Raw genomic sequence first — 27,342 nt, forward strand, 5'->3', positions numbered from 1 at the left:
TCCAGAAGAAAAAACAGATGCAAATGGGGGAAATCATTGGCTACTATATGAAGAAGATAGCTAACAAAAGTGCAAACATGCTTTTTCTGTGTAATGGCTTTAGTAATTCATAATTGTTTCCAATTATTTACTACCTGAATAAATGACACCTATAAAGAGAATATATTCCTTTTCTAGAAAAAATACCTATGAGTGCTAGGCATGAAAAAGTTTCTTGAGGCAAGAGAATTTCACACAACTTGCTCTTACTTTAGCTATCACCATGCCAAAGATGTTCAGTTTTCAAGACGTAATCATAATTAAAGTTCTGACACACTGCGTTATGCTATCAAAACAGAAAATAAAGACAAACACTTTGGAGTTTGCCTGTGTAACATTATTCTTTAATATAAATGACATATAAGTTTTACAAATTAGAGAGATTGACCTTGGAGTATTAAGAGGCTGCAGAAGATTCGTTTAAGGTGACATTTTTATTGAGTATATGTTTAGCTTTGTAGATTGACAGTAGAAATGTGCAGCCTACCTTTGATGTGCTTGCTACCCACTGGTATGGGTTGAAGAATCCCAATTTGCAGAGGGCTTCAAATCACTCTAAGAAGATACTTCTATGAATGATGTCCCAGCAATGTCCAGCTAGGCCTTGCAGTTATTTCACTTCCTATTTTGCTATACTTATGTTTTTGCTTATAATCTAAATTTCACAAATTAATCAGATGGGGAGCTTGCATATCTCTACTTGACAATTAAAAACATGGTTTAAAAATCAAAAACAGTAAAGGATGCTGACAAATGTACAATGCAGAACAAGTGAACAGTGAACTGCTATTATTTTTGGCTTAGATATATACATGGATTGATACCAATGACTAAACCCTAATACTGTACTCCGCAAGGCAGTCTCACTGAAGTCATTAAAACTGCTCTTGTGACTAAGGTGAGAGGGATTTGCCCTAGAGAAATTTAGTCATTGAGCTCCAGATATAGGTTACAGGTTTTGTACTGCAGACTACTCATTATTTTGTTCAATAGGATTATGTTAGGCTAATCCTGAATAGCATTGCTCTAGAAGAATGGCAAACATTAAAGAACTATGTGTACAATATGAATTTATTTTATTTTTCCCAAAATAATGACATTAGCAACAACTTTATTTGCCTCTGCTAAATAGATACATTCAGAATTAACTTACTGTTATAGTGGATATTTTTAAACCTCCAGGGCTTGAAATAAATTTAAAGGAGGTAACTCTCACCTTCACAAGCCTCAAGATGATTTGAGAGTCTTTTTTTTCCCTTTACTATTTTTTTTGTGTGTGGCTATAAAAATAACCTCAATCAGTATCTTTTTTTTTTTTTTAATCATAGCTTGACAAATATTTACTCCGAATCTCATATACAATGGAATCTGAAAACCTGTAGCATTCAGCAGACTGAAAAATACCACAGAAAGCATGCTGGAAAAGAAGGCTGAAATAAGTCAGTTTAAAGCACAGTTGGCAATTCTTTTTGATGGTATGCTTGACCTTGTACATCTGTAATGATTCATTTATTCTACATCAATGGATCATCTCCACTTTAAAGTGAAGTTTCTGGTATTTGGCATTAATTGTTAGCAACAATCTTTTGAACAGGCCTATTACAACAGGTACTTTTGCTGAAACACAACCGAACCCCATCTTTAGACATCTATTTGTAATTTCCAATCTGTACTGCAGAACGTTCATGGATACATCGGAAAGCAGAGGGCTGGATTTCCCAGTACTGCACGGGGTTGCTGAAGAGACTCACACCGGAATAGCTAGCCTTTTTGGTGTTGTAGCCAAGAGGGCAAAAGTCGTTGATACCAACTGAAGCAATTTTGTTGTTATGAAGATAGACCACCTGAAAAGCATAGAAGTACAGAAGTGAGACATAGAGCTACTGTGGCAAATAGGATAAATTATTTGATGTCAAATACTTCGTATGTATTGTGCAAGGTTATACAGAGTAACAATATATTCTTTTTTCAAACAAATGCTTGATTCTGCTGACCTTTTGAAATACCTAGAGTATACCCAGTTAGAAATAATTTCTACAGAAAGAGCAGAAACTGTGGAAGGAAATCTAATAACATTATATCATTTAGTCATACTGTAACCAAAACAGGAGTCAAAGATGTGAAATTATTAGTACAGTGCTGTGGTTCAGGAGCATGGGCTGTATATAAAGAATGTATTTGGTGCTAATTGGTTTCTCTCCAGTTCTAATGCTTTCACTCTCATGAGTGCAACGGTACAGGACTCAGAGCCAAAGTAATCACTAATGATGATTTAAAATAGCTGATGAATATTACTTTGCTCCAGAGTCACTATTTCTGATTAATTTTCCCAAGCTACATGCAAGTGGTGATTTACATTCGGGAGTCTTCATTCTTTGGGAGCTTTCTTCCCTGTAAAATCTTAGTCCAAGTGAAGACAGATTTTAATCGGTTCCAAGAGGCCATATTTCTAGATATCCAGCCACACAGACCTCAAAAATACTGCTGATGTGAAATGCATATTGCATCTCTGTGCCCTCCTGAAGGCACAGCTTTGTGAGATACCAAAGGGAAGGTTCTTGGGAATGGTTGCAAAATGTCACTGAGTAGAACTGAAAAAAAATTCAACAGAAGAAATGCTCTTTGAAAGCATTTTTTGAGCTAAGAGGAAATCAAAGCACAGAAATAATCCCATATTTGTTGTGTCCTCTCAGACACACAGAGATAACAAATGCACACATCCAGACCTGTACACCTCCATAGCCACATCCACACAAAAATCAGAATAAGAGTCTTCCTGTTGTATGCAGCTTTTCCATGCTTATTTAATAGTTTACGAAACTTGCATCAAGTTGTCTTTTGCACACATACTGTATGTGTTTCTGTTCAAGACTGAATAACCACAAAAATACCATTTCGAATCTTTCAGCTATTGCTCTCTGAAGCAGTATGATAAACTTTACCTGGATATATTTGTGTTCACCCAGCCCACCAGGTACTCTGACAAGTTCATTGTTGTTCAAATGGAGCTCTCTCAGATGAGGTACATTGTTAAGAGAGCCATTTTCAACTGAAGAAATACTGTTGAAACTGAGACCCAATCTGAAAAAAAACAAACAAGAAAATATATTAAACTTGCCCATATAACCATCTTTCTTGTGTTGGTTATTTCTCTACATTACTCTTGAAGATCAGACTAGGCTAATTTTCAGAATTATGCATGAGGTACAGAGTGACCATGGAGAGCTAGTTTAGTTAAACATATTTGAATAAGTTCGACATCTGATGTGAACTATCATGATTATCATGATATCACTGAACTTGTGCTCATGGTACTGCATACTTTCATGAGCTATATGACTAATCCCACTGTAAATACGTACTGTGTACCTCCATAGGCACCAGTGCTTCTTTAAAAGCTGAATAAGAGTTTCTTGCATCACTTCAGGAGCACTGGCTGTAACTTTCTTTGTCAAACTACATAACCCAGGGTGACCAGAACTGTTAGGTTTAAATCTTCTCCACATCCTTCTAAGATACTCATGTAGTTAGATACATATTACAGACTGGAAACAGGAGCTGAATCACACATAATGATATGTTCAGCAGGACACAGAAGTAAAAATATAATATACATACTGGGTATTATATATATATATATAATATATATGCTGGGTGTATATATATATGCTAAGTTTACCAGCACAATTTATGTCCAATTTGGAAAATCTGGTTCTATCTGTGTATTTCTGTGTTAACGCTATTTTGGTTTGCAATTACCAAACTACAGAATTTTTTCAAGAGACTCTCATAAGTTACAATGCTCTGCGTTGCAGTAAGAAATTCAGTGCTAATTCTGCAGTTGTCATCATCAGGAGCATTGTCCTTTGAAAAAATTATTTCTGTGAAGGCTAAATTTACTTCATCTAGTTTGGTTTATCTTTTTTCTTTAAGCAATTTTTTTTTTTTAATTTTGAGGGAAAAAATGCTCTGAGATTTATTCATAACTGAATCAATTAAAGAATTTAATAGAGGTAATCAGAATCCTTGTGATAAAATAATTTGCTATGGATGAGTACTTTTAAAGAAAGTCTTATTCACAGTAATCTGTGAATAATTCACCTGTAATTCTTTGTGGCTTGTGCCAGCTTCAGTAGTCAGAATCTGGACCTAGTATAACATCACAGAACCAAAAATTCTTGTTTGATCTTTATGACAGAGATGTTTCCAGAAATAATGCTGTCCAAGAATGGAAGCGCATTTTATGATTTTCCATTTAAAAATAAACCATCAAAGAAAGATCTCGTTAACTAGTATTATATATAATACAAATAGTCACATCATACTCATTTAAGCATTACAATGTTGTCAAACTATTAAATGACAAAGGAGAGCTTAATGAGATCTCCCACTGACATCAACAGAGATTTATTTCACTTAGAAATCTGTTCATAGTATCCCATATCTTTGCTAGAATTTGGTCAGGAACAATTTTCATTTAAAAGTTAGTTATTAAAACAAAATTCCTTCTGAGTAGAGTACACCAAGATTTAGGAAACCTTGGGGGATTTGATCCTACAGAGCAATTTGGTCTGAAGATATACAGAATGTCTACAAAGGACTTCTGTGATGAGTGCTCATAGTGAATGTCTTTAAAAGGATTGGAGAAAAAAAACATTTTGGCAGAAGGCTATAAATCCTTGGTTGGCACATATCTAAATATATGCTCACTATGTACGCAGGTCTACAAGCAGATATGTCACACCTAGGGAGACCAGCATGAAAATAAGCAGGTCCAACTTTCATATTGGTCTGTTGAAACAAAAGTAACCCCTTTACACAGCATAGGGATGGACAAGATCCAACTCTGCATTAACTCACGCAGGGAAAGTCTTTTAGGGAAAGAGTAAAATTGGAATAGTCTGTAGAAAAGTGGATCCAACTCCCACAAGCAGTGAAATTATATGTAATTACATCTCATCTAAATGTGTTACAAACAAACTCTCAGTCACTCGGGGCTATGTTTACAAATGAAATAAGTCAATATTAGTGTGTAAAACACAGAGTGATTAAGAGTGTTAGGAAAGAATATGGTCTTCATTTCTCTTCTTTTTCCCATGGGAAAAAAAAGGGAAGAATTTGAAAAATCACTTTTGCTTAGTATATTGGCATATTGCTTCCTTTTATATTAGTGAATAGGTAACACTTTTCCAGTACTTCAGGTGATCTAGTCACAGTGATTTAAATCATTGAAGAGCATAATCAAAAGCATATCTGAAAATTAAAGAAAATCTCAAATATTTTTTCACCTTCTTTTGTCTCCCACATCTCTGATGGCCCATTTCCACTTTTTTTTAACAAACTCATGCTGCTCAACATCATTGTTATTCTGGGCTTGATGCAACTTCCACTGTATGAAGCTAGATCTTTTCGGTAAACTTTAATAGTATATAGACATTACTAACAACAGTTGTGTAATGTGTATATCCTCCTGTGTAGCTCATTCCTGCATATAACCAGCAAAGTCTTTGTTCGGTTTACATTCATGAGATTATTGTTTTTTTCACTGCAGCACTATATGAAGACTTTTGAAAGACTAAGGAGTAATTTTACAAGGAAAAAAACCAAACAAAAAGGACAAATATTGGTGTCTGCTGGAACTCAAGAATTCAAAAGAGAATGAGCAGTAGATCTACACCGAGCTCTTGTGTGGGACATTTTACAGTTCAAAACACCTTAACACAGTTAGAAAAATGACCTGTTTCTCAAAGTCTAGCTGTGCTTTAGGGCAGCTATTAGACTGTTGAGCATGAGTTGACATGATCCAGGAGGAGAGTGGTCTGACCCTCTACTGATATTCCTGAAGACTTAGATGTGTAAATGAAAGCTGGTTTTGGGTAGCTTGTTTCTGTGGCATGAGGGGCATCCTGCCCCTTAGATTTATTCAGTATGCTGTCCTGGAGCTCTCCCATAGCTCCCTCCTTCCTCATCTGTCTGCTCTGTTGTGTCCAATGCTCTCCTTTTTCACCAATCTGTATTCTGCCTTTCTTTTCAACTTTGCAAAACAGGATTTCTGGCTATGCTTATGTTGCCTGCTTAAGTACAGGCCAGAGAGCAGTTTACAACTTGGTGCCTGCTCTGAGCAGGTCCACATTTCCACACCACGATCAACAGAGCATCTTGTTTCTCTGTACAGTACAGCCACAATAGAAGCAGCCCAAGGTTAGATATTTTTAGTAGTCCATCAGCTCTTGCTGCATAAAACTTTACTTCTTAAGAAGGACTTCCAACAATATCGTCCATGTGATGTTGCCTGTAGTGTTTTCCAAGTGTGCATGTGAAAAAGCAGAAAAACTCCGTCATCTGCAGGACAGCTGACACACCCCACACCTCCCTCCTCTGGTAAAGTAAATTACTCTCTACCTGAGTAGTTATGATCTTGTTTTGGTTTTGGAAGTTTTCTTTATCATTTCTCTGGAGGATGTTACAATTTATACTAAGCCTCTGTCATAAACAATAACTGCTTCATAGTCCCCTAACCCATAATTATGGTATTTTTAAGTTTTCATTAAAATCCAGGAGCAGACTTTTTTTGAGCAGGGATGAATTTGTGATCAAATATGAACATGAATTGAAATGTCTTATTTTACAAGCCCTAGGAGGCTGTTCTAATATTTATCACTTGGAACTGCCAGATTCAAAATACATGTTAAGTTACTATATACTTCATTGCACTAAATTGCTGTCCAGGCTACTATAAACAAACAGTGGTAAACTTAATTCCTGTTGCTCAGTTATCTTTCTTTGATTTCTTTTTTCTGCCTTCATTATGATAAGCAGAATGAATAAGATGAAGATCCAGGAATTAGATCCAGTAATCTGATTAATGGTCTTTTAGATCAATTACACTTCTATTTTAATACAAAAGTTTTAAAGTATCGTAGTATTAAAATACCTTGTAGTAAAGGCCCATTTTACTATTTTAGCATGTTATCTAATGTGAACTAATTCACAAATAATTCTGTGTGTCTATAACTGCTCTTTGGGAATTCTCCTTGCATTTTCCTACAGTTAGAGAAATTCATTCAACAACATATTCACAGATTAGCAAGGTACAATTACTCTGAAAAAAATGACACTTTTTCATTTATATTGGATGATTATTTTTTTGTCATGTTCCTGGACTCATTGCAGACTTGCCTTTCTTGAAAAACAAAGGAAACACTGTTGCAAGCAGTTTTGGTTCCCATATGCTTTTTTCCTCAGTTTCCAGGGCAAATTGCATGAGCAATGCAGTGTCCCAAGAAAACTGCATAAACCAAAGATGGAAATACAATGAAAGAAGCATGACATAATTAAAAAATCTAATTGCTCTCTTTATCTTTTTCCTTTTTTTTTTTTTTTTAAATCAAAGAAACAGTTGTCCTGGGCATATATCACTCATAATTGAAAACAGCTGGAAAGTGTTAGAAAAAAAAAAAGTGGTTTGTTCTCTCAAGTCAGTACACAAGTCCTTCAAAGCTTTTCGTGGTAAGTTATGTACTACTTCAATAATGATAGTGCTCATGAAGCCCAAAATGATGTTTTCTAATTGTGTGTGTGGTGGTTACAATTTCAACTAATATTTTATGTGAAAAGAAGAAATGAATTCTTACTTTGCCAAGTTGGTGAGTCCAGACAGACCTTCAGCATCAATTTTGCTGATTTTGTTGCCATCAAGGTGAAGTTCAGTAAGGGATGGGGGAAGGCCTGAAAGAGAGAACACCATCAAATTACTTCTGATAAAACTGGATTATTATCCTTTTTTAAAGGACTTGTGTTATACTGAGGCTCTTTTACAGCAACAAAAAGATTTTTACGAGACATAGCCAAGAACAATTCACTGAATGAAACAAGGAACTTTCACAATCAGGGAACTAAAAACAGCTAGTAACAATTTATTCGGCATGAAATAAGACCAAGCTCCTAAGGTCATCATAGAACAGTTAATTCTTAAAAAATAGCTAAATGAAATTCTTCTCAGATATGAACTCTAGCCCTCATGATAATGTAAATGGGGCATACATAATAGCATAGTAGAAAGAGCCTTCATTTTAGCCAGACTATGCACATGCGTAAATCTACAAACATTTGGCACCTAGGTATTTAACAAGTAACAGCAGCAGAAAATGAGATTATAAAGATGAGGTAAAAGAATTTTAATGTTATTTTAGGTAGAGCACATACTAGTTTGCAAATTCTGTTTATCAGGAAAAAAAAAATTTGAACTAAATATTTTAACTATCTGAGGTCCCTCAAAGGAACATCCAAAACAGGAAATGTGGGAAGAAAGAAATAACAACTAGTATTAACTTTCAAAAAGTTTTCAGCTATTTCAAAACAATCTGCCTCTGAAGTATGAATAAATTGAGTATAATTTCCTCTGGATTGGAACCATTCTGTTTTGTTTTGGTTTGGTTTGGTTTTTTAATAGGTTATGTTGAAGTTATTCTTATTTTGTAGCAATTTGCAATGAACTTCTTTTAAAAATAGTAAATGTTTCTGTTTTGTATAGTAATAGTATTTTTTACATCAAACCCACAAACTTGTGGAGGGCTGATTTTATGCTTCTAGAACTGCAGTTAATTCTACATGAGTTTACATCTGTGTAATGTTGATCAGGCTCACCAACCAGAGTTAGAGCGTGAAACATTCTTCTACTTTATATTTCAGCTATGAGACAAGAAAAGCAAAATAACATAAAATGGCTTACTTTTGACAGTGCATCTCTTGTGAAGCTTCTCATAATAGAAAAACAAAATTTTCCAAACCAGTAAAAGTCAACTGACCAAAAATGAAGTAATCAAGTAATGGGTACTCTAAGGACTGACTCAAAAGGCTTCCATAATCTTTTTTTTTTTTTTCCCAGCTGACTAGAAGTCACTATATTATACCTGTGCAAATCTCTGAAATATTAATTCAATTTCTTACCTTTTGGGATGCTAGTAATGTTGGTGTCCGCGATACGGATGTAGGAGAGCCTCTTCATCCCCTGAAAAGCTCCGTTTTCAATGCCTGAACTCTTGATTGGATTGGTGCCTAGTTCTGCCAACAAAACATGGTCGTGAGCTGTGCTGCAGTGTAGGTACCTATATCCTTCAGGTCAAAGCTAATTTGGAGGTACAATTTATTGGAGCATTTCTTGGTTTTCTACATAAAATCACTGATTGAAATAAAAACATCTTGAAAAAACACTGAGTTGATTTTGTTATAATTTCTTATGCTCGTACCTAAGACAATCACTTGATTCAGTCCGTTAAAGACAGCTTTCCTCAACTTGGAGATCTCATTCTCATGAGCCCGTATCTCCTGAAGAGACTTCGGCATGTTTTCTGGGAGTTCCTTCAGGTTGTTCTTGGACAGGTAAAGTCTTTCCAGCTTCTTCAGAGGAGCAAAAGCTAATGGGCTTATTTTGCTGATTTTGTTGTTAACAAGGATCAATGCCTGTGGAATAATAATGAAGGAGATCTCATATGATCACTAGGGAAATTATTTTAGGAATGAAACATCTAAAAATAATTATTCCTTTCTAGTGTCTTTTGATGTCTTTTGATGGCCAATCTAGTAAGCTGAAGAAAATACAATGCAGTACTCAAACAAATGGATTAAGAACTTCTGAAACAGTGAAAGTTAAACAAGGCATACATAACAAATACAAGTGTTATTTCATTGCCAAGATATATATAGCTTCTGTTAACATCCATAATTCATACCTGAGAATAAGTACAACCCTTCCATTTGAAAGCTGTGAAGAACAAGACATTCACATAAAACTAACATTATCAGTTTTGTTTGCTTTTTTTTCCTGATTTTGTTTATTCTGAGGATACTTTTATACCTTACCCATCATCATACAACCATCCTAACCAGTTTTTCCTGAACAGAAATTTCTATGACTCAATACAGTGAAGGCAAGCCAGCTTAATGAAAATATGCATATCATCACCTCTTTCCTGTTAGTCTTACAGAGTGCACTTATTAGATTTCTGTCTGATAATAACCTCATTTTGGCAGACATATAAGCTATTTTTTTGGTAAGCATAACTTGGTATGGCAGGGGAGAAATTGGAAGCATCATACTCTTAAGTCCTGCAGTTAGGGATCATGGACCATATTCATTCTGCCTACTATGTAGGTGCTAATCTAGTTCTCAAAACAATTGTGATATCTAGACACAGGGTAACTCTAAGCATATTATCTCTCTACACAGTCAGGAGAGAAAGGCATCCATGAAAGCTCTGTTACCTGTAACAGGTGGTCTCTGTATGTCTCTGAAATTTTACATTACTGCTAACTCTCTTGTTGATTAACCTACCATGACATAAAAAGGGAGAAAAAAGTCCCATTACTGTCAGAAAAGTAATGCAGCTAATGGAAAGGATTTCAGATATGACAGATATCAGAATGAATCTTATCATTCCATCTGTTTGCTGTCTACTTATCAGACTTAAAGTGTTGCGTGTTTATGCAGTGAATTACGTAGAATGGGCTGTATAAATATAGATATAATATCTACTTATATTTATTACCAGAGAATCTTTGTTCACTAACTCCATTATGCTATTTTCAGAAACAGAAGACAACAGTTGCTGCTAAACCACGAGTTTTTATATTGCGTATCCTATAGTTAACATTCAGTGCATTTTAATGCACTTTTAATATTTCCAGAATTACACTTCAGTCTGTTTCTTGGAGGAAAATTGAGCATTCAACTCTTTGCACAATCAGTTAAGTATTAAAACAGTGCCAAGAAGCGTATCAGCATCTGTGATAGCACCTTTCCGTCATGAAAACTGAAAGAGAGGTGAGAAGATAGTTTAAAATGGTATTTCATGTGTGTTTTTTCCCTAATGGACGCCTCTTTCAGATCATCCTGAGAAAAGCAAGCAGTATGTTCTGTACGTGGTTTCACTGAGTACACATAAAGCTGAGCATATCTGGTTTTAATTTTGTATGCTAGCTAGTAATAACACATTTGCAAGAGGAGGTAGAAAAGGTCACTCACAGTTCAGAAGAGTATTTCCCTAACAATAAGCCTCTCCCAAATAAATATATTGGTCAGTGACAGACATGACCCCAGCTCTCTTTTATTTGAGCCTGAGCTATAAGAACTGCCATGAGAACACATGGGGTACACACAGGGTGTGGTTTCCTGAGTCATCACTGCCAGAATTGTGATACAGATGTAGATTCTGCCCGTAGTGTAACACAGATAGCTGCACAATATCACGACATGGGAAACAATCCAGTTATTATGAGGGGTACAGCTTGAATTACGTAAATGAGTCTCTTTCATTGTTTTAATCATAACTGAATAACAGAATGTGCTACTGCTAAATTACATTTATTTTTCTTAATTTTACCATGGATTTCTTTTCCACAGATCTCTAAGTCAACATTCAATGAGTTTAGACTCATCAGCACTTGAAATTTTTATCCTGCATCCTGCTTTGTACTGCTTGGTCATTTACTTCAGCTAAAAGTCTGCCTTATCTTTTTTTCTTTTTTATTTGATTTGTTTTAACTTTGTTGCTTTTTAGATAAAAAGTGTTTGGGCTATGATTATCACAGCTGATGATGTGATGTGAAATATTTCTTGCTGGAAATAGATAGGTATACATTGAACTAGTCACTGTAATGTAAATATTCTCTGAGTAGTTGATGTTAAGAGGATTGTTACAGCTCTTCAGAGCAGAACCAACAGTCCTGACCAAAACCAGAAATTATCTAGGTATCTAGGATTAATCTGTTCTGCTTTGCCAATGCTTTCTCCTGAATATCATCATGTTATCTTGGGGAAACACAGAGAACTGTTGTTTTATTCAAACATTCAGAAAGTCTCTCACTTTTAGAAATTATGGTATCTACCAAAGGTATGTTTAAAAATACTGATTTCACAGTGGGAATGGATGCATGGTGGCATAAGGTGGGAAGGCATCACAAGTCTGTAGTTTTTAACTTTTTTGTACCAGGATATCATTTCCCACTTACAGCCTGCTCTGCAAGTCCCTGCTCCCGGTATTTTAAACCTGCATTATTTTTCCACGCTGTTGTACAGCTGTAAAAAAGAAAAAATAAACCCACACATCAGAATTTGCAAGAGAAGTTTTACTGTCACCCAGAGCAACAGCAAATGATGAGGATAACACACCAGCATAGCACCTGGTAAGCCATACCCCTGGGTTCCTTTTCCACTTCACAATAACTCTATTATATGCAAGACTTAAAAAACTAAGTTATTAGCCTTGGAGCAGTGTTGTTTACTTTCCTCAGAATGTGCCCCTTATGGTTTGCATGTAACAAAAGTTAAAACAAAACAGAATAAAATAAAATTAAAAACTCAGGGGAATTTAGAGGTCAGTGAAAACAGGAACTAGAGGAGAAAAACCTAGGGAAAACATCTGCAGGCAGTGCTATTGAGGAAGGGATGTTAGGCAAAAACATGCCACATGGACTAGCTATCCTGAATAAAGCCCAGATGGCATGATGGAGCATTATATTCCTCTTGTTAAAGGACATATAAAAATTTTTTTATAGGGCAAGAAGTCCTTGGAGGAAAAATAAGGGTCAACATGAAAGTGCAAGGGCTGAAAGTGCTGGAGCCCTTGACCACAGGTACCATTTGCGATGCTGTTAGTAAGATATGATTTGGCAGAAATCTGACAGCCTAGAACAGAGCCCCAGGAGCTGATACTTTTATTCAAAAATCTATCTTCTTCCATGCTTCCATTTTTAGTGGAGGGGAGAAGATATTTCTTTTAAAATAAATGTATTCCTCCCCGCTGCCAAAAAAAAAAGAGTTGAAGCATATCACCAATTCACAATACAAAAGGCTGAGCACATGAATGTACAGCTTTCAGCATGACCTGGTATGGGTGCGAAGGTATTTAGCCATAGGTAAGAAAAGAGGCAAGAAAGAAAGAGAAAATACATCAAGTATTAAAAACATCACTTAGTCCTGCTTAGAAGGTTCATAGCAATTTCCTATGGATAAGACAAAAAATTAGCTTCCATCCTCATTTTCCTGAGACAAAGCCTTTTCCCTTGTCATATGTAGCATGTAAACATTGCACGGTAAACATTGACTCTGTTATAACATTGCACTGTGGTAATACCTACAGACCACCTTATCATGACCAGCAGTTTAAGTGGTGCTCAGAGAGGAAAAAAAAAAAACAAGCTTTGCTCCAAAGATGGCTTACTTTTTACGGAAACAACTTTGGTATTAGTGTAGTCAGAAAAAAAAAAAAAAATCACTGTATGACAGGAATAGGTGCTGGCTCTGTTGAAGTCGGTGTGAGTCTGGCCATTTAGCTCCCTCTGGCCTGGTTTCTACCTCAAATATTTATTCCCAAAACAAAAAGGAGAATTCACAATTCAGGAAAATTTTGGAACACTTGTTGGCAGGCTTTTGTCAAAAAACACCCTGACAAACTGCAGAGGGAGCATGTGGCAATCATGTAGGACCTCACATAGGGTTGTTCTTTTTGGGGTTACCAAAACTTACAATTTTTGCCCAGTCTGGGGGTGGGGAGCAGGGGATTGTATTTTTTGGTGTAATTTCATTATGTGAGAATCTCAGGGGATTGTTCTGAGGGGTTTTCAACCCTACTTCTGTTCTTCTTAGTTTAGAACAGTTTTGAAGTGAGAGCCTTGCCAAAATCAGAAGTGAACTGTAAAATGATCAGCAAATTGTCATCAGCCATAATACATGGTGATACATCTGTTTTGCCAGCTGGGGATGGTACTCTTACCTAACATCAAATCTTTAATGATGCATGCGTCCTTCAGGGTTTAAACTGAAAAGTCAATCTGCAGACCTGATGGAATTTCTTTCATTTCCTGGGTTATGTATTACATTATTACCTGTTTTTTATTACAGTTCTGCTAGCAACAGTAATGCCTTAAGAACCGTAAGCTCAGGAGTCAGGCATCCAAATAAAAATAATAATAAATTTCATCCTTTTTGTTTGCCTTATGTTTTCAGTTGTTAAGTCATACTCATAACCTAGACATATAGTCAAGATTTTCTGTCAAATTATTAGGAGTGGATGTATACTTAGGAAAAAAAAAAAACAAAGAACACAAAAAATATAAAATAGAATTTGACTTTCTTCTCTAATTGTATTATACCAGGAGACAAAATTCTACAAAATACCTATTCATTTTAAAATTCATTTGAAAAATCATAAACATTGGTAAAGTTAAAGGGACCAAGAGTCCCTAAATCCAAGGAGGTCTCTGAACAGAATTCCAGATGTTATGTCTCCTGAAGGGCCCATGATCTACAGTTAAAGCAGGAAAAGAATAAAGATATAAAAAAAAACATGATGTTGCAATTATTCTTTATTTGTTGTGACTTAAATTCTTTGGTAGGGTTTGGTAGTAACCCTACCAAACCTAGGATCAAGCAAACATAGATAAGAAAGGCAAGGGAAAAGGGATGACATAGAAACAATAGGGAAGAGATGAATGAACTGTGAGGGAAGGAGATGGCAAGGCACTGAAACAACAGCCTGTCAGTACAAAGGAAAGACGACTGTGGAAAGCAGTTTGTTCACATCCTCAGTACCATGCTGAATAATGTCACAAAGCCAAGGAGCCTGCTGCAGATCTAGTTTGCATGGTGTTTGTGCTCTCACTGATAAGTCTTGTGTAACATGCCTTGCACAGATGACCAGGGAGAAGCTGGCTCTACATTTTCCTGCTCCAACAAAAAAAAATCCTGGTGATCTGGAGTTCTAGAAAATCTTTCACCCCTGTCCTTGTCTACTGAGGCAAGCATTTTGGCCATTCATTGTATCACAGTTTACTTGTTTATTTTATTATTGTGTTCTATAAAATTTCCTTTTTCATTAGCTTAGTATGCTGACTATCTCCAGAATTTTAAGGACCTCAAAGTATTTTCTGTTGTTTTCCTTACATAAAAAGATCTTTACCCTCTGCACATTAAAAAAGCTTTGCATGCATGTGCTGTGTTGCACACTTGTTTCACTGGAAAATCTCCTTGTGTGTTAAGCACAATGCAAAGGGGAGTCTGAGGAAATGACAACTCTCTAAGGGACTGCTGCATTTCAGAAAGATTAACTTTTTTTTTTTTTTCTCTCAGAATATTTGTTAGAACCCTACAGCTGCACTAAGTGGAAAAAAAAATTTAAAAAGCTATCTCTCAGTCCTATTAAGAATGTCTGCCATTGATGATAGTGGGAATTGAGTTCAGAGGTAGAAACTGTACGGAGATATCTGCCTTTGTTTTTTTGCAGTATGCCAGTGGTTACTGATTCTTCATTCCGTGACTTGCAGAGCATTATGTTTACTTAACTGCTCTTTTAATTATGCCTGGGAAAAGGGAACTGAAGATGTAATGAGTCATCAGAAGACTGTGTTCTTTCATTAATACTTTTTTATCTGTTAGGAGCTTTTGTGTATCCTTGGAAGATGTTCTTAGACTTCTCTTCAGTTAGTCTGGGCTCTTGTCCTTTCATAGGGACCCTTCTTTTGATAAAAAAAAAAAATGGAGTGCATGAAACTTTTCTAATGTAATACATTATTTTTCCACTCGATATTACTACAAAGATTGTTTCAGTTTGTTTGTCCGTACGTTTAGTGTTGATAATCCCTTAGTGTGGATATAGTCATAACCTTAAGTTCCAAGTTTAAATCTTTTATTTCTTTCATGCAGGTCTTTTCTTTCAGTATAAATACAATTGGTTTTAGCACTGCTGTATGCCCAACCATGGCTTTGCATAGTACTGCCAGCTTAAATTAAGCAATGTTCCATTTGATTTCAGGCCAATAGCGCATTCGTCTTCTTTTGCTGTAATAACACTGTGCCATTGAAAAATTCCTGTTGGAAAAGCATGCAGTCACTGTTCTGTTGTTTGTGCTGTTCTTATAGTGATCTAATACACAGTAGTTTGTTTTACCTCTTTTTCCAAGTGCCAGGCTGGTTTGCTTTGGCTTTGCCACACAGCATGCAACTCCCTGTGCTGTTTTTGTAGACTCCTCCTTCACTCTGCATGAGGGCTTACTCATGTAGTATTTTGGATTCTTTACTGTGTCCATGGGGTCAAAGTACTGTACTCTATCCAGAAGTGTCAGTCTGCCTGGAAAATTCTGATAGTTTCATAGAAGATTTTTTTCCTGGCTTTTCCAATAGTGCCTGTCTGATTGTTTTGCCACAGGTCTAAATCATAAGCAAGTTTTTTACATAATATCAGATAGTTTTCTGACACCACAAAACTCAGTCCTTGGCCCTAAAAAAAGACTGTCTTCAGTTCCCTTAGTTGCATCCTTTTCTAATTGCTTGTCATATTTCCACAGCTGCAAATTTTAACTGCTCTTTTACCTACTCCGGGAAAGTTTCTGATACAAAGAATATTTTTATAGGTACTTATTTCTCTTTCATTTCTGTGTCCGTGTATTGTGCACTCAAGAGCATAAGCAGTTACATTTGTGCTGAAAGAGAAGCCACAGGCAAGTTATAGTTAGATCCCCTTCTTTTCTCCTTACTTCATCTGTTTTTTAGTACAAGTTGAACTTTATGTTCAATCCAACCTGCTCATGAAAATCTCTTCTAAAACTATTACATCTATGGTTGGTGATGTCTATAGGAATTAGGAAGGAATTTAAAAGGAATATTCAAAAGGAATAAACTAAATATACTGTTCATTTTTTTTAAGATCTAATAAAAGTGGGATTTAAGGAATTGTTCCCTTAAGTGATCACTTCATGCAAGAGGTTAACTGCAGCTGCCGATAATTTTAGATTTTGGAACAATAATACTGATAATTTATGTAAATCTTCTTGTTTTAGTAGAGTATAAGAAGGTTTAGTAGAGTCTAAGAAGTCTAGAAACTTTTGAACATCACACTGTCAAGTGTAACACTAACACAAGCCATGTTTATCAGGGAATATGATTAAAAAGCATATACATGATATATATATATACACACACATATACATGTATATCACACACACCCATATATCTCATTAAAACAAAAGTGACAATGGAACTCTGTCAACAACAAAGCTTTTGAGTTATATTTATCTAAAAACAATATTCCCCTTTCACTATGACTCTTAAGAATATTTAATTGCAAGGTGGGGAATGGGAATCATTCCCAGATACTACACAAGAAGAAGAATGATGCCTGCTGAGAGTAAAGATGGTACCTAGTTACATAAATGTACTGCATAACTAAATTATTATTTTGGGGACGAGATGAGAGGATCATTTTTTGTTCTTAAGTAAATCCAGGAAAACTGCATTCTTTTGGAGGTTATTTGTTAAGACTTATGTTACTGTTGTCACTCTTCTGTATGATTTCCACTGGTCCCTAAGCATGTACTGGGTACTTTTGGGAGTAAGACAAACAAATAATTTCTTCCCTGAAGAGTTACCTATTTAATTCACTATTAAATTATATCTCCTGTAATAAAAGAAAGAAAAAAAATATCCATAGAGTTAACCTCAATGAGATGACATAGTTCACAATAGCTTAACTCACAGCAGGATGTATAAGAGAGACCTGAGCTGAGTGCCAAGTAGGCAGAAGTCACTGGGGGCAGTGCTTTTCATCTGCAATACCATGCTTTGTCTCATTTCATGCAGTGTCATGAAGAAGGATGGCGAAAAGATTAATTTCACTGACAAGACTTTTCTCTTTTTTAGCACCTTGCAGACAATCTTCACTGAAAACACAGGACTTCTCTCCAAGGTGGAAGAAAACCAAAACAAGTGGGCAGTAGCCAAGCAGAGGAATTAAAAAAAAATTCTGGGGCACAAGTCATCTCATTCTAAAACCAAGTCAGATGAAATGTGATGTAGAAGCACCTGCTTCTCTTTGTTGACTGTAGAGGTTATCTGTGTAACTAGTTCAAGTATAGACACCTATGCTAAAATTAGATGACATGACCCTCATCATGATTTACACATGCAGGTCCCTCCACTATGGACAGAATGGCATTGTGCTTATTTCTAGAAATTTTTAAAACTTTTCTTATTGATGTTGCATTAAAACAAAAATTTAAGAGGTAATTTGGAAATAATTAAGGAGATAAATGTTTATAAGATTTTTTTTTTCCAAGTGTGAGTGGATGAATGCAGATTCTTGTTTGAAACAGTGTTTGTTTGGGTGATGGCATTGGCATCATAAACGGATAAAAAGTGGGAGTTGGCTTCTTGGTTGTGAATGAAAACAATAAAATAGAAAGAGGCTGTGAAGAGCCAGGAAAGCAAATCCAAGTAGTTTATATTGATAAAAATCAAAAAGGTTCAAATGGAACAGTACACAGAATAGAGTTGATGAGAGGCTAGAAATATATTATTTTCAGAAATATGCTTGAGTTGGGGTATTACTTTCAAAGGCAGAGAAGTAATAGCCTTTTTCTGGTCTGGAAAGAAAGAGATATTTTAACAAAGCTGAGGCAAGACGATGAGGTATGAATTTTAAGATGATAAAAAGTATAGAAAGAAGGGAGGAGCACCTCAGACAGAGAAACGAAAATTTGGAAACAGAGGAAGGTAGTTGTCTGATGGAAACTTGGAAAAGAAGAGATGAACCAGAAAAAAGGGCAGAAACCAGGGGAGGAAAATATTTCAGCAAAGAGGAAAACAGACAGCAGTGTTGGAAGAGACTGGCAGGTAAAGGAGGATGAGGACGGAGTTTTGCTAGGAGAAGGTTATTACAAAAACACAATTTCATTGTAGTGCAGGAGGCAGAAGATTAATTTGAAAAGATTCTTGAACTAAAATTAGTACATAAAAACTGCTGACAAACCTAGTATATACAAATCTCCATGAGCTCAGAGGTAGGAGGGGAAGGAATACAATAATGAGTGAGGTGGCAGTGTTGAGATGTATCTGCTTTTTAAAGAGAAATAACCAAGTTCTCTGTGCCAAAGGGACTGAAAACAAATAAATAGGTGAGAGAAGCTATGATGGAGATCAGGAGACTGAATGGATAGGAGACAGATATGAAGAACTGAAAAGAGATGAGAAACTTCTGTGGTATGAGAAGAGAGTTTGCTGGAGAGGAATGGGAAAGGAAATAAAGAGGCTGGACTGGTGGAGGAAGATCACAGAGTATTTCATCAGTTTTCCTTCAAAAAATGAGTACCAGGCCAAACCCACACTTTCTCCCCATTTTTTGGCAAATGCTAGTTCATTTATACACTTACATGAAGATTCTTCAAGTTCTTGAAATCTCCTTCTTTAATTTCAGTGATTTTGTTGTTCTGTAAGTCCAGCAGAGTTGTATCAGGAGGAAGGTCTCTTGGCACTTTTTCCAGACCTTGGGACAGTGAAAAGAATAAACAATTGACTTTTAAAGAAACTTTAAATAGGGGTCAGTACTTTTCTTTGCAGCGTTTACCTTTCAGTAAACACCATTTCTAGAACTCATTTCCTGAAGAAGCTTATGAAGACTTATCTGAAAATATTTCTGTCTCCAGCCAGTCAAAGAGAGTTTTATTTGGCTATGTCAAATGAAAATTTATTTATTCACATTTCCATTATGCCCTTTTCTGAGAATATATCTAAGTTATAGCTTGACGCAAAGGATTTAGTTTGGGAAAATTATTTCTAACACGTTTAATTCCACTTAATTGTGTGAATAAAAATTGCTTTCAGAAAGAGGTATGGTATTTATTAATTTCACTGTGTGTTAGCTTTTGTGGACAGAGAACATTTCCTGCTATTTAAAAGGTAGTAGGCTTTTTTTGAAAGAAGTACGATAGTTAATTATAATCATTTCCAGAAAAAAGACTGTTTGTTTGACAGTAACTGAGTAACTTGCACTAAAGTCCACCTTAAAAAAAAAAAACAGTCCACCTCCCCCCTTTTCTTTCATCTGAAACTATGTCCAAGTTTTCTGGAGAACAAATCTCTTGGTTTCATTACAACTGCCAAAAGAACATCAGACAGTTTAAATTAAAGACTCTCTTTGGGACTATTTTCTGAATAGCTGATATGTAAGTCCGATGAAGTCATGGAAATGAAATTATTTAGTGTTAAATAACACTTGCTTTACCCAGCTTTCCTTTCATACTGTGACTTGGAATAGAGCAAATCTTTTATAGTCATTCTGATTTACCACAAAATTAAAATGTTCTTTCCTAACTAGTCTTTTTTTTTTTTTTTTTAACAGAATGTGAAATGCTAAATGAATGGTTGGTAGGAAAAATTTATAGACACTAATAACGTCTCTATATGGGCATATAACAGAAGTGGACTTCTCTGGATAGAATAGTCTTTTTACAAGTAAAATTTTTAACAAATATTTATGAAGCTATATTTGAAGTCTCCTGGGAAAGATCTCTCTGCAATTATTGCCAGTGTCTCCCCAGTATGATTGTGGACTGCATGATATTGTTCTCAGGTGTATATATACCTATATATATTATCTTTTTAAACCTATATATTTTAATCTCAAGCATGGCATTGCAAACACAGTGAGATATGCTTGCCCAGAGATAAGATATGCTTTGCCCACAAAGGTTGTGGAGTCTCCATCCTTGGAGATAGTTAAAAGTTGACGGGACACAGCCCTAAGCAACCTGATCTAGCTGACCTTGCTTTAGCAGGGGGTTGGACTAGGCAATCTCAAGAGGTGACCTCCAAACTCAACAATTCTGTGATTCTGTGATGTTTAATGTTCATCACAAACATAAGTGTTTTCACACCTGGAATATAGGTTTCTCTGTCAAAATCCAATGTTAAGCAAAACCCTTTCGCTTTCATTCCCTTTTAGAATATATATATATATGTAGAGTAAAAAAAATGGTTGGGTCTTATTTGGAAGGATTATGGCAAACCACGAAAAGAAGTATATGTTTGGTACTATATTTAATCTTTTTAACCTACATAAAGAGCACTATTCTGTAGTTACTACTATAAAACTTTACCATAAAGTCTAGAGAGGCCACAGTGATGCGTACTGGAGCTTTTTACTACAATTAGTGACACGCTAAGAATTCATTATAGATTTGGCCATATTCTTAAAAATATCTGCATGCAGATGAGGCCTCCAGTTCATCTTTGGGTGCCTGGTCTGAATCCTCCAACTGTTGAGCATCTCACAGATCCCACTGGTGTCTGTTACTGCTGTTCAGTGTTTAGCAAATTCTGGAAACAAGATTGCTCTTTTGGTTATCCATATATGGGTGCAGAAGACATAAACTTTTGAAAAGTGTTTGCTTCTTTTAATCTTATTTTTTAATTGATAATATTAGTCTGTGTAGAACATATTTTGTTGTCCTACCATTACAAAATTTTGGTTTCTGAATTTAAAAAACATCCTAGCCACTTTCAAATTTATTTTCCCACCCATAAGTTCTTTAATATTAGCTAAAAAATTATTAAAATATTTGGATCTGATATTTATTAAAACTGAGTACAATATAGATTAACCTGGCTGAGTTTTAATCACACCACCATCCAAAAGTTTTAAAAAGCACAATCATCCAGCCTGGGATGAAGTAGTAAAAACTTCTACCGTACATAAAATGACAAGAGCCAAAGCTCACATCTCATCCTGTTTACCTTACTGATATTCAGTGCATGATTATATGATACAGATTAAGATTCTTCATATTACTAACATAACCTTTCCTCATTCAGTCGTGGACTTCATTTTTACTGAAGGCAATTGCAAAACCCTCATTACTTTCAGAAGTGTAGGACTAGAGTTCCAAATATATAAAAATGTGATACCATATAATTTGTATGTTGGTTGTCTTTGGACAGTTTCTGTCCTCAGTGGACAGGAATGATGTCAGCACTAAAAATTCTTTCCCAAAAAGCACTACTTTTTCAAGATCATAATTCTGTTATAAGAGGTTTTTACAGTCTAACAACTTTTATAGCATTTTTCACATATAAATAATAAAAAAAGCTTTAATTATTTGTATTCAAAGTAATATTACTATGTTCTCGTTGTCTATACATTTATATTGGCAGACTGGTATCTGTAAATAAGTGCTTATGGCAGAAACTAGGGCACATGAGAGCTATACAACTGTTCTTTATGTGATGCCCTTGGAACATACTTTGTAAGAACACTTGGATTGCCACTGAAGGAATAATTTGCCAGAGACTAAACTTCAAACTATATTTCCAACTGTACATTTCAAGCTTCACATGTCAGCTTCTAAAAGCTCAAGTGCTATCCCTGAATAAGGTAGAACTCAAAATTTCCCAGAGCAGTAAAGTTAAACTTTAGATGTTTCATATTATAACAATAAGACAAATTTAATAATCAGCTATCCATTTGTGAAAGGTGATCTATAAAAGCGTCCTATCTTGTACTAGAAACTAGAAGGATGTACAATACAATAACTAGCAATAACTAGCAATAACTAGCAATACAATAACTTTGCATGCAAAGAATTTAATTGCCATCCCATAAAGTGTTAAACTTGTTTTATTACCTATCTCATGTATATTCTATTAGGCATTTCCTGAAGCTGTTTTTAAAAATGTTTCAGAAAACAGCTATAGAAATTATATTTGACTTTTTTCTTGACTTGTCTGAGTTTTGAATAGCAAAGCATAGAGGAGCACAGGATGCACCCTGGCTGCTGGAGAGACATTGCGTTATCATTAAGCAGTTTAGTACATCCTCCAACGGAAAGCTACATCAACTGGAGCTCTCCAGTGGAGGAAGAGTTTATAAATGAGTGGATCTGGACACTGCCTTGTAAAATCAGCAGCTAAATAATTCAGGACTAAACTGTGTTTGAGGTGTGGACTGGATCCAAGTGTTCCACCACTTCTCACATCTACATTGCCTTCAAGAGCTGTGCTTCAGCTTGCAGGTCCAGGTCTCTGTATAGGTAGATGTATCTCCAGATAGATACATGTAGGAGGAGCATGTCAGAATTTGAACTAAATAGAGAAAATTGTAATCCCACTAGAAGCTGAAATGGCTTTTGGCTCCTGGGGTAGAATTACTATTTCCCAGGAGAATTTTTTGATTCCTCTGGCTGGGAGACTGAGAAGTTCAGAGCGGAACTGTGGACTGCCCTTACTACTGATTTCTGAGAAACTCAAGTGATGCCATATAATTCTGAAGCCATGTTGTACAGAATGACATGTCCACCTACAAATGCCTTCCAGTGAAATTTATGTAATACCAACTGAAAGGGGAACTGATGTTGGAAAATGTCAATTGAGTCACCTCTCAATCATTTTAAGAGCAGTTTACAGAAGTATTCCAGCTCTTGGCTGTGATTTTTTATACATTAAAGCTTGCTTCTTAAAAAGCCATAAGAAAATCTCTCATAGCAGTCTGTTTTTTATGTGAATAATCAGTGCTACACAGTTTGGTATTCAGTTCCCTGGAAGTGTTTCAGGCCTCTGGTTCCTAAGATTAACTTATAACTGATTAAAGATTTAGATTCTTCTGTCTTTCCCACTGTATGTTAAAATGAAAATACACATGTCGTTATTTATTTTGGTTGAATAAAACTAAGTCAGTTATTATTTAAGTTGGTAAATACATTTTAAAAAATTCTACTTATTCACAAATTAGTAGAAATGGTATAGCTCCACCCTTCCAAAATCCTTGCTTACACTGAAATTAAGAGCCTAAAGATTCTGAAAATATAAGGGATTTAATAAACCAGTTCATGTATTCTTAGTCATAAAGACTATTTGCACTAAAATATTTTTTTGGGAGAATTCATGACTTCCTTATAGAAGCTGAACAGCCATCAGTTCCTGCAGCACACACCAGATCTGTATTAGTCTCTGCAGAGTTCTATAAGAAATTTTCTTCTGTTCTACATTATCAACCTGTACCACTCAACTATTCCCACCAGTGTACACGTATGTGTGTAAAAATGAATGCATATGAAAACACATAAAGAACTGAATATGCCATAGAACTACAAAAGGGGGGGGGAAAGTGTGTAAGTAAGCTTGAAATATTTCCTTTTTTTAGACAGGATCAGCTGAACTTTTATTATCCCTGGCAGAATTTTTCCTAACTTTTTCTTACACTAGTTGCTACACCACAGATTTTTGGAATAAAAAACACAATCAAAATGTATTCATCAAAATCCAGCTGAGCTGGATCATTGACAGATTTCTTTCATGCAGAAAACAAGTGCCCATGCTCACTTTTGGAAGCACTGAAAGGCTCATCTACAGTCACCTAGAAGATGTTTGGTGGGGAGAGGTTAATAGGACCAGGAATCCCTCCTTAGTGGGAGGATGGAGAATAAGGTAACTTAGCAGAAATCAGGCTTGTCTCTGTGGGATCCTATCTATGTGGGGTATCGTTTTTCTCATAATTTCTTAAGCAAATTACAGTCTCTGGCTGTTTGGCTGTGATTGCCTCATCTCCTGGAGAGGACAGAAGTCTGATGGGTCTGCAGTTTTTATGAGACCAGATATTAGGGAGAGAAGAACCAAGGTTGGTATAATTCAGCCCTTATCCAGACCCTGAGAGAGCAGTAATCAGTGACTAGCCATCTCCTGTGTAGCACTGCACCAGCCGAACTAGCATATGCTGCCATTTAGCCAGCCAAACAGGTGTAGGAGATGTAGCAAGGATTTGGGAATAGTGTGAGGACTAAGGGAGGTTACGGGTTTTGGTATACAAGACAGGCTTTGTTACTTTTGCAGCTGAGGGAATAACCTGCTCAGCTACAGGAGATGTGATCAAGTGGCCATGGAATTGTTTAATCCACAAAAGAAGGGTGGCTTTTGAACCATCCTCGCTATGAAGGGATTTCAGTCCACTGCTCCAGTTTCTCAGAAGTGAGAGCCACAAGTTAGTTTGCAGCTTGGCATGGAGCCACATTTCTGCTGAAGCCATACGACTATGCAGAAAAGGAATGCAAGATTTATGGGGCCAGTGAGGGAGACTAAACAAATGGGAGTCTGAGTCTGTAGCCCAGAGATGAGGACACTTCCCTGAGAATTGCGTCCTTGCAACATTGAGACCACATAGTCAAAATAACAAATATGTGAACAGTGCCAGTGCCAATTATAAACAACTTTAACAATGCAACAGAGCTTGTGGTTTGATTTTTTTGTTTGTTTGTTTCGGGTATTTTGGGTTTTTTTTCCTCCCCCTATCCATTTTACAACAAGCAGGGATGAGGCTTATTCGTTTGGATAAACCTTCCCTTCCCCAGCTGGAGAGAAGGGGCCAAAAGGCAGAGAGACATCTGAACACTGTAGCTCAGATACATGTGTTATTACATTGCAACACTCACGATTATTATCACAGGGGCCATAAAATGGGGCTCTTTTCAAGACTTTTCACAAACAGCTGCTGCCAGCTGAGGAATTTGGGCTGAGCTACATGTAATTCCCAACCGTGATCATCAGCGGCTGTTCTCCCGGCGGAGGCAGCCTCTCCAGCAGCTGCCTGTGCTGCCTGTGCACGCTGCTGTGTGTTCTCCCTTGCTCCAAGCCCAGCTCTGCCACATCCCACTGACAGGCAGCAACCCTCTCGGGGGTGAATGTCCTTAGTAATGCCCTGAGTGGACTCCGGGGTGAATGAGGCGAATGGCAAGCTTATGGGGTCAGGATGCTTAGTCACGGAAAATAACAGGACTCAAAGACTGCTTTCTGCAAGAATGGCAAGGGGCTTAACACAGCTTTGAATGCTTTGACTTAGAAAAGTTCACTGATGCTTTCCCAGGCTATGTGCTATTTTACTGGAAATTTGTCCTCTATTGTGTGGGATTTGCAAATAGGAGTAATTTCATTATTTGCATCCTACCATCCATAAAATAAGAAACAATTGTCTTTCTCTACAGAGGAGTATCCACAGCCTCCTTCTCTCTCTCACTTTCAAAGTAAAAGCTTGTTCTTCACCTTCCCCTCGCTTGCTATGGAATCAGCAGTAACAGTTTTTTTCTAAGAGATATAAAAAAATGGTGTCCATTGGAATGCACGAGTCTTAAAATACATCTTCTTAAAAGTGACTCACAACCATTTTTCAGACATTTTTTCTGCTCTTCAGTCTATAAGACTCATCTTCCATTAAGATCCATTTTGGACTTGTTGTTATCACTAATTATTATTTTTGTATACCTCTGACCCTTCCCATAGGAAAGAACAAGAAAACAAACTCCATCCCCTGCTGAGGTGGCCTCTCACAAAGGTAGACCTACTGATATGTTACTACACTGGGTTTTTTTTCCAAACGTTTACAGCATTGCTTCCCAGAACAGAGTGAGGAATGTGGAAAAACAGAAAAAAATTCACACATTATGATAAAATTCAAAATTCCCCATTATGATAGTACTAATAATTATAAAGGCCCTAGCAAAGATTTAAAAATGAATTCATTGCTTTAACTGTTCTTTTCCATTTCCACCCACTCTGTGTAGTGAACACAGATTTCAAAGTATAATGGATATTGCAAGCTACAGATGTTATGAATTATTTTTCAGTGCTAGTCACATTTTTGGTACAGAGAGATTCAGCCTCCTGGCTCCAAAAGTTAATACCTAAGAGTAATGTTATATTCTTGAAACTAAAAATGAAGCAACTTCTATTTCTGTGTTCTTTCTAACTGACTTTTAATTTCAAAGGTCTGGAAGGTGTATGCCTTCTCAAGAAGCACTGAAGCATTTTAGAAAGGCAGAAAAATATTCTGAAATAATCATGAGACTTCAGGGATTAAGACATTAAGTAAAAAAAAAAATCAAATATTATGAATTTTCTGAACTCATTGAATTGCCAGCTTTACATTTCCCACTGTCATGGTTACAGACATAAAACATCCCATCAGAGAACAGCAACTGTCTTATGTGATTCATGCAATCTGCCAGCACCATGTGCATAATGGCTGTAGTCAAAGTGGATGCAATGCAGGTGTACTATCTATGAGTACTCATGCATTAAGGTGAAATATTTATTTCTTACGAGTATTTTACAGTAGTCAGAAGAGAGCATTTCAGTGACTCAGAAAAGTGAGCATTATCTAACAAATTACATTTTGAATGATCCTTTGGAGTAATATAATTTGCTGTTTACCTAGTTCACAGTTTAAGCAGCAGGCAAGAGATGACAATTTAAGGATAGCTCCGTCCATCTTTACTTTGGGATTTGCCAGAATTAGCACTAACATAATTTAGCAACCGTAAAGAGTCATTTGGGGGAGATCTTCTCTGGTTTCAAGTAAACTTAGCCCTTCCTGTTCTGACCACATGGTCATTGCACAGCCCTAGTTTTATTATGACCTGAGGGCAGAGATATGTTCCCGGTTATTTCCGGTACTTCTAAACATAACATGGACATTTCTCATGAATGTTGTAGGA

General features: G+C 36.2%; 1 protein-coding gene across 1 annotated transcript in view; it reads right to left on the reverse strand.

Moving 5' to 3' along the window:
- Positions 1–361: 361 nt before the first annotated feature.
- The window catches only part of DCN (decorin), a 40,067-nt gene continuing 13,086 nt past the window's right edge, over positions 362–27,342 (reverse strand). Inside the window, exons 3-8 of the mRNA XM_009463923.2 lie at positions 19,240–19,352; positions 9,288–9,501; positions 8,989–9,102; positions 7,674–7,767; positions 2,982–3,120; positions 362–1,883 (exon numbers count right to left, since the gene is read on the reverse strand). Of these exons, the coding sequence (XP_009462198.1) occupies positions 1,689–1,883; positions 2,982–3,120; positions 7,674–7,767; positions 8,989–9,102; positions 9,288–9,501; positions 19,240–19,352 (869 nt within the window). The 3' untranslated portion in view covers positions 362–1,688. The remainder of the gene's footprint in view (positions 1,884–2,981; positions 3,121–7,673; positions 7,768–8,988; positions 9,103–9,287; positions 9,502–19,239; positions 19,353–27,342) is intronic.

The sequence above is a fragment of the Nipponia nippon genome, unplaced genomic scaffold (genome assembly GCF_047370975.1).
Source record: "Nipponia nippon isolate SJK-2023a ecotype South Korea unplaced genomic scaffold, ASM4737097v1 scaffold_3, whole genome shotgun sequence".
Lineage (NCBI taxonomy): Eukaryota > Metazoa > Chordata > Aves > Pelecaniformes > Threskiornithidae > Nipponia > Nipponia nippon.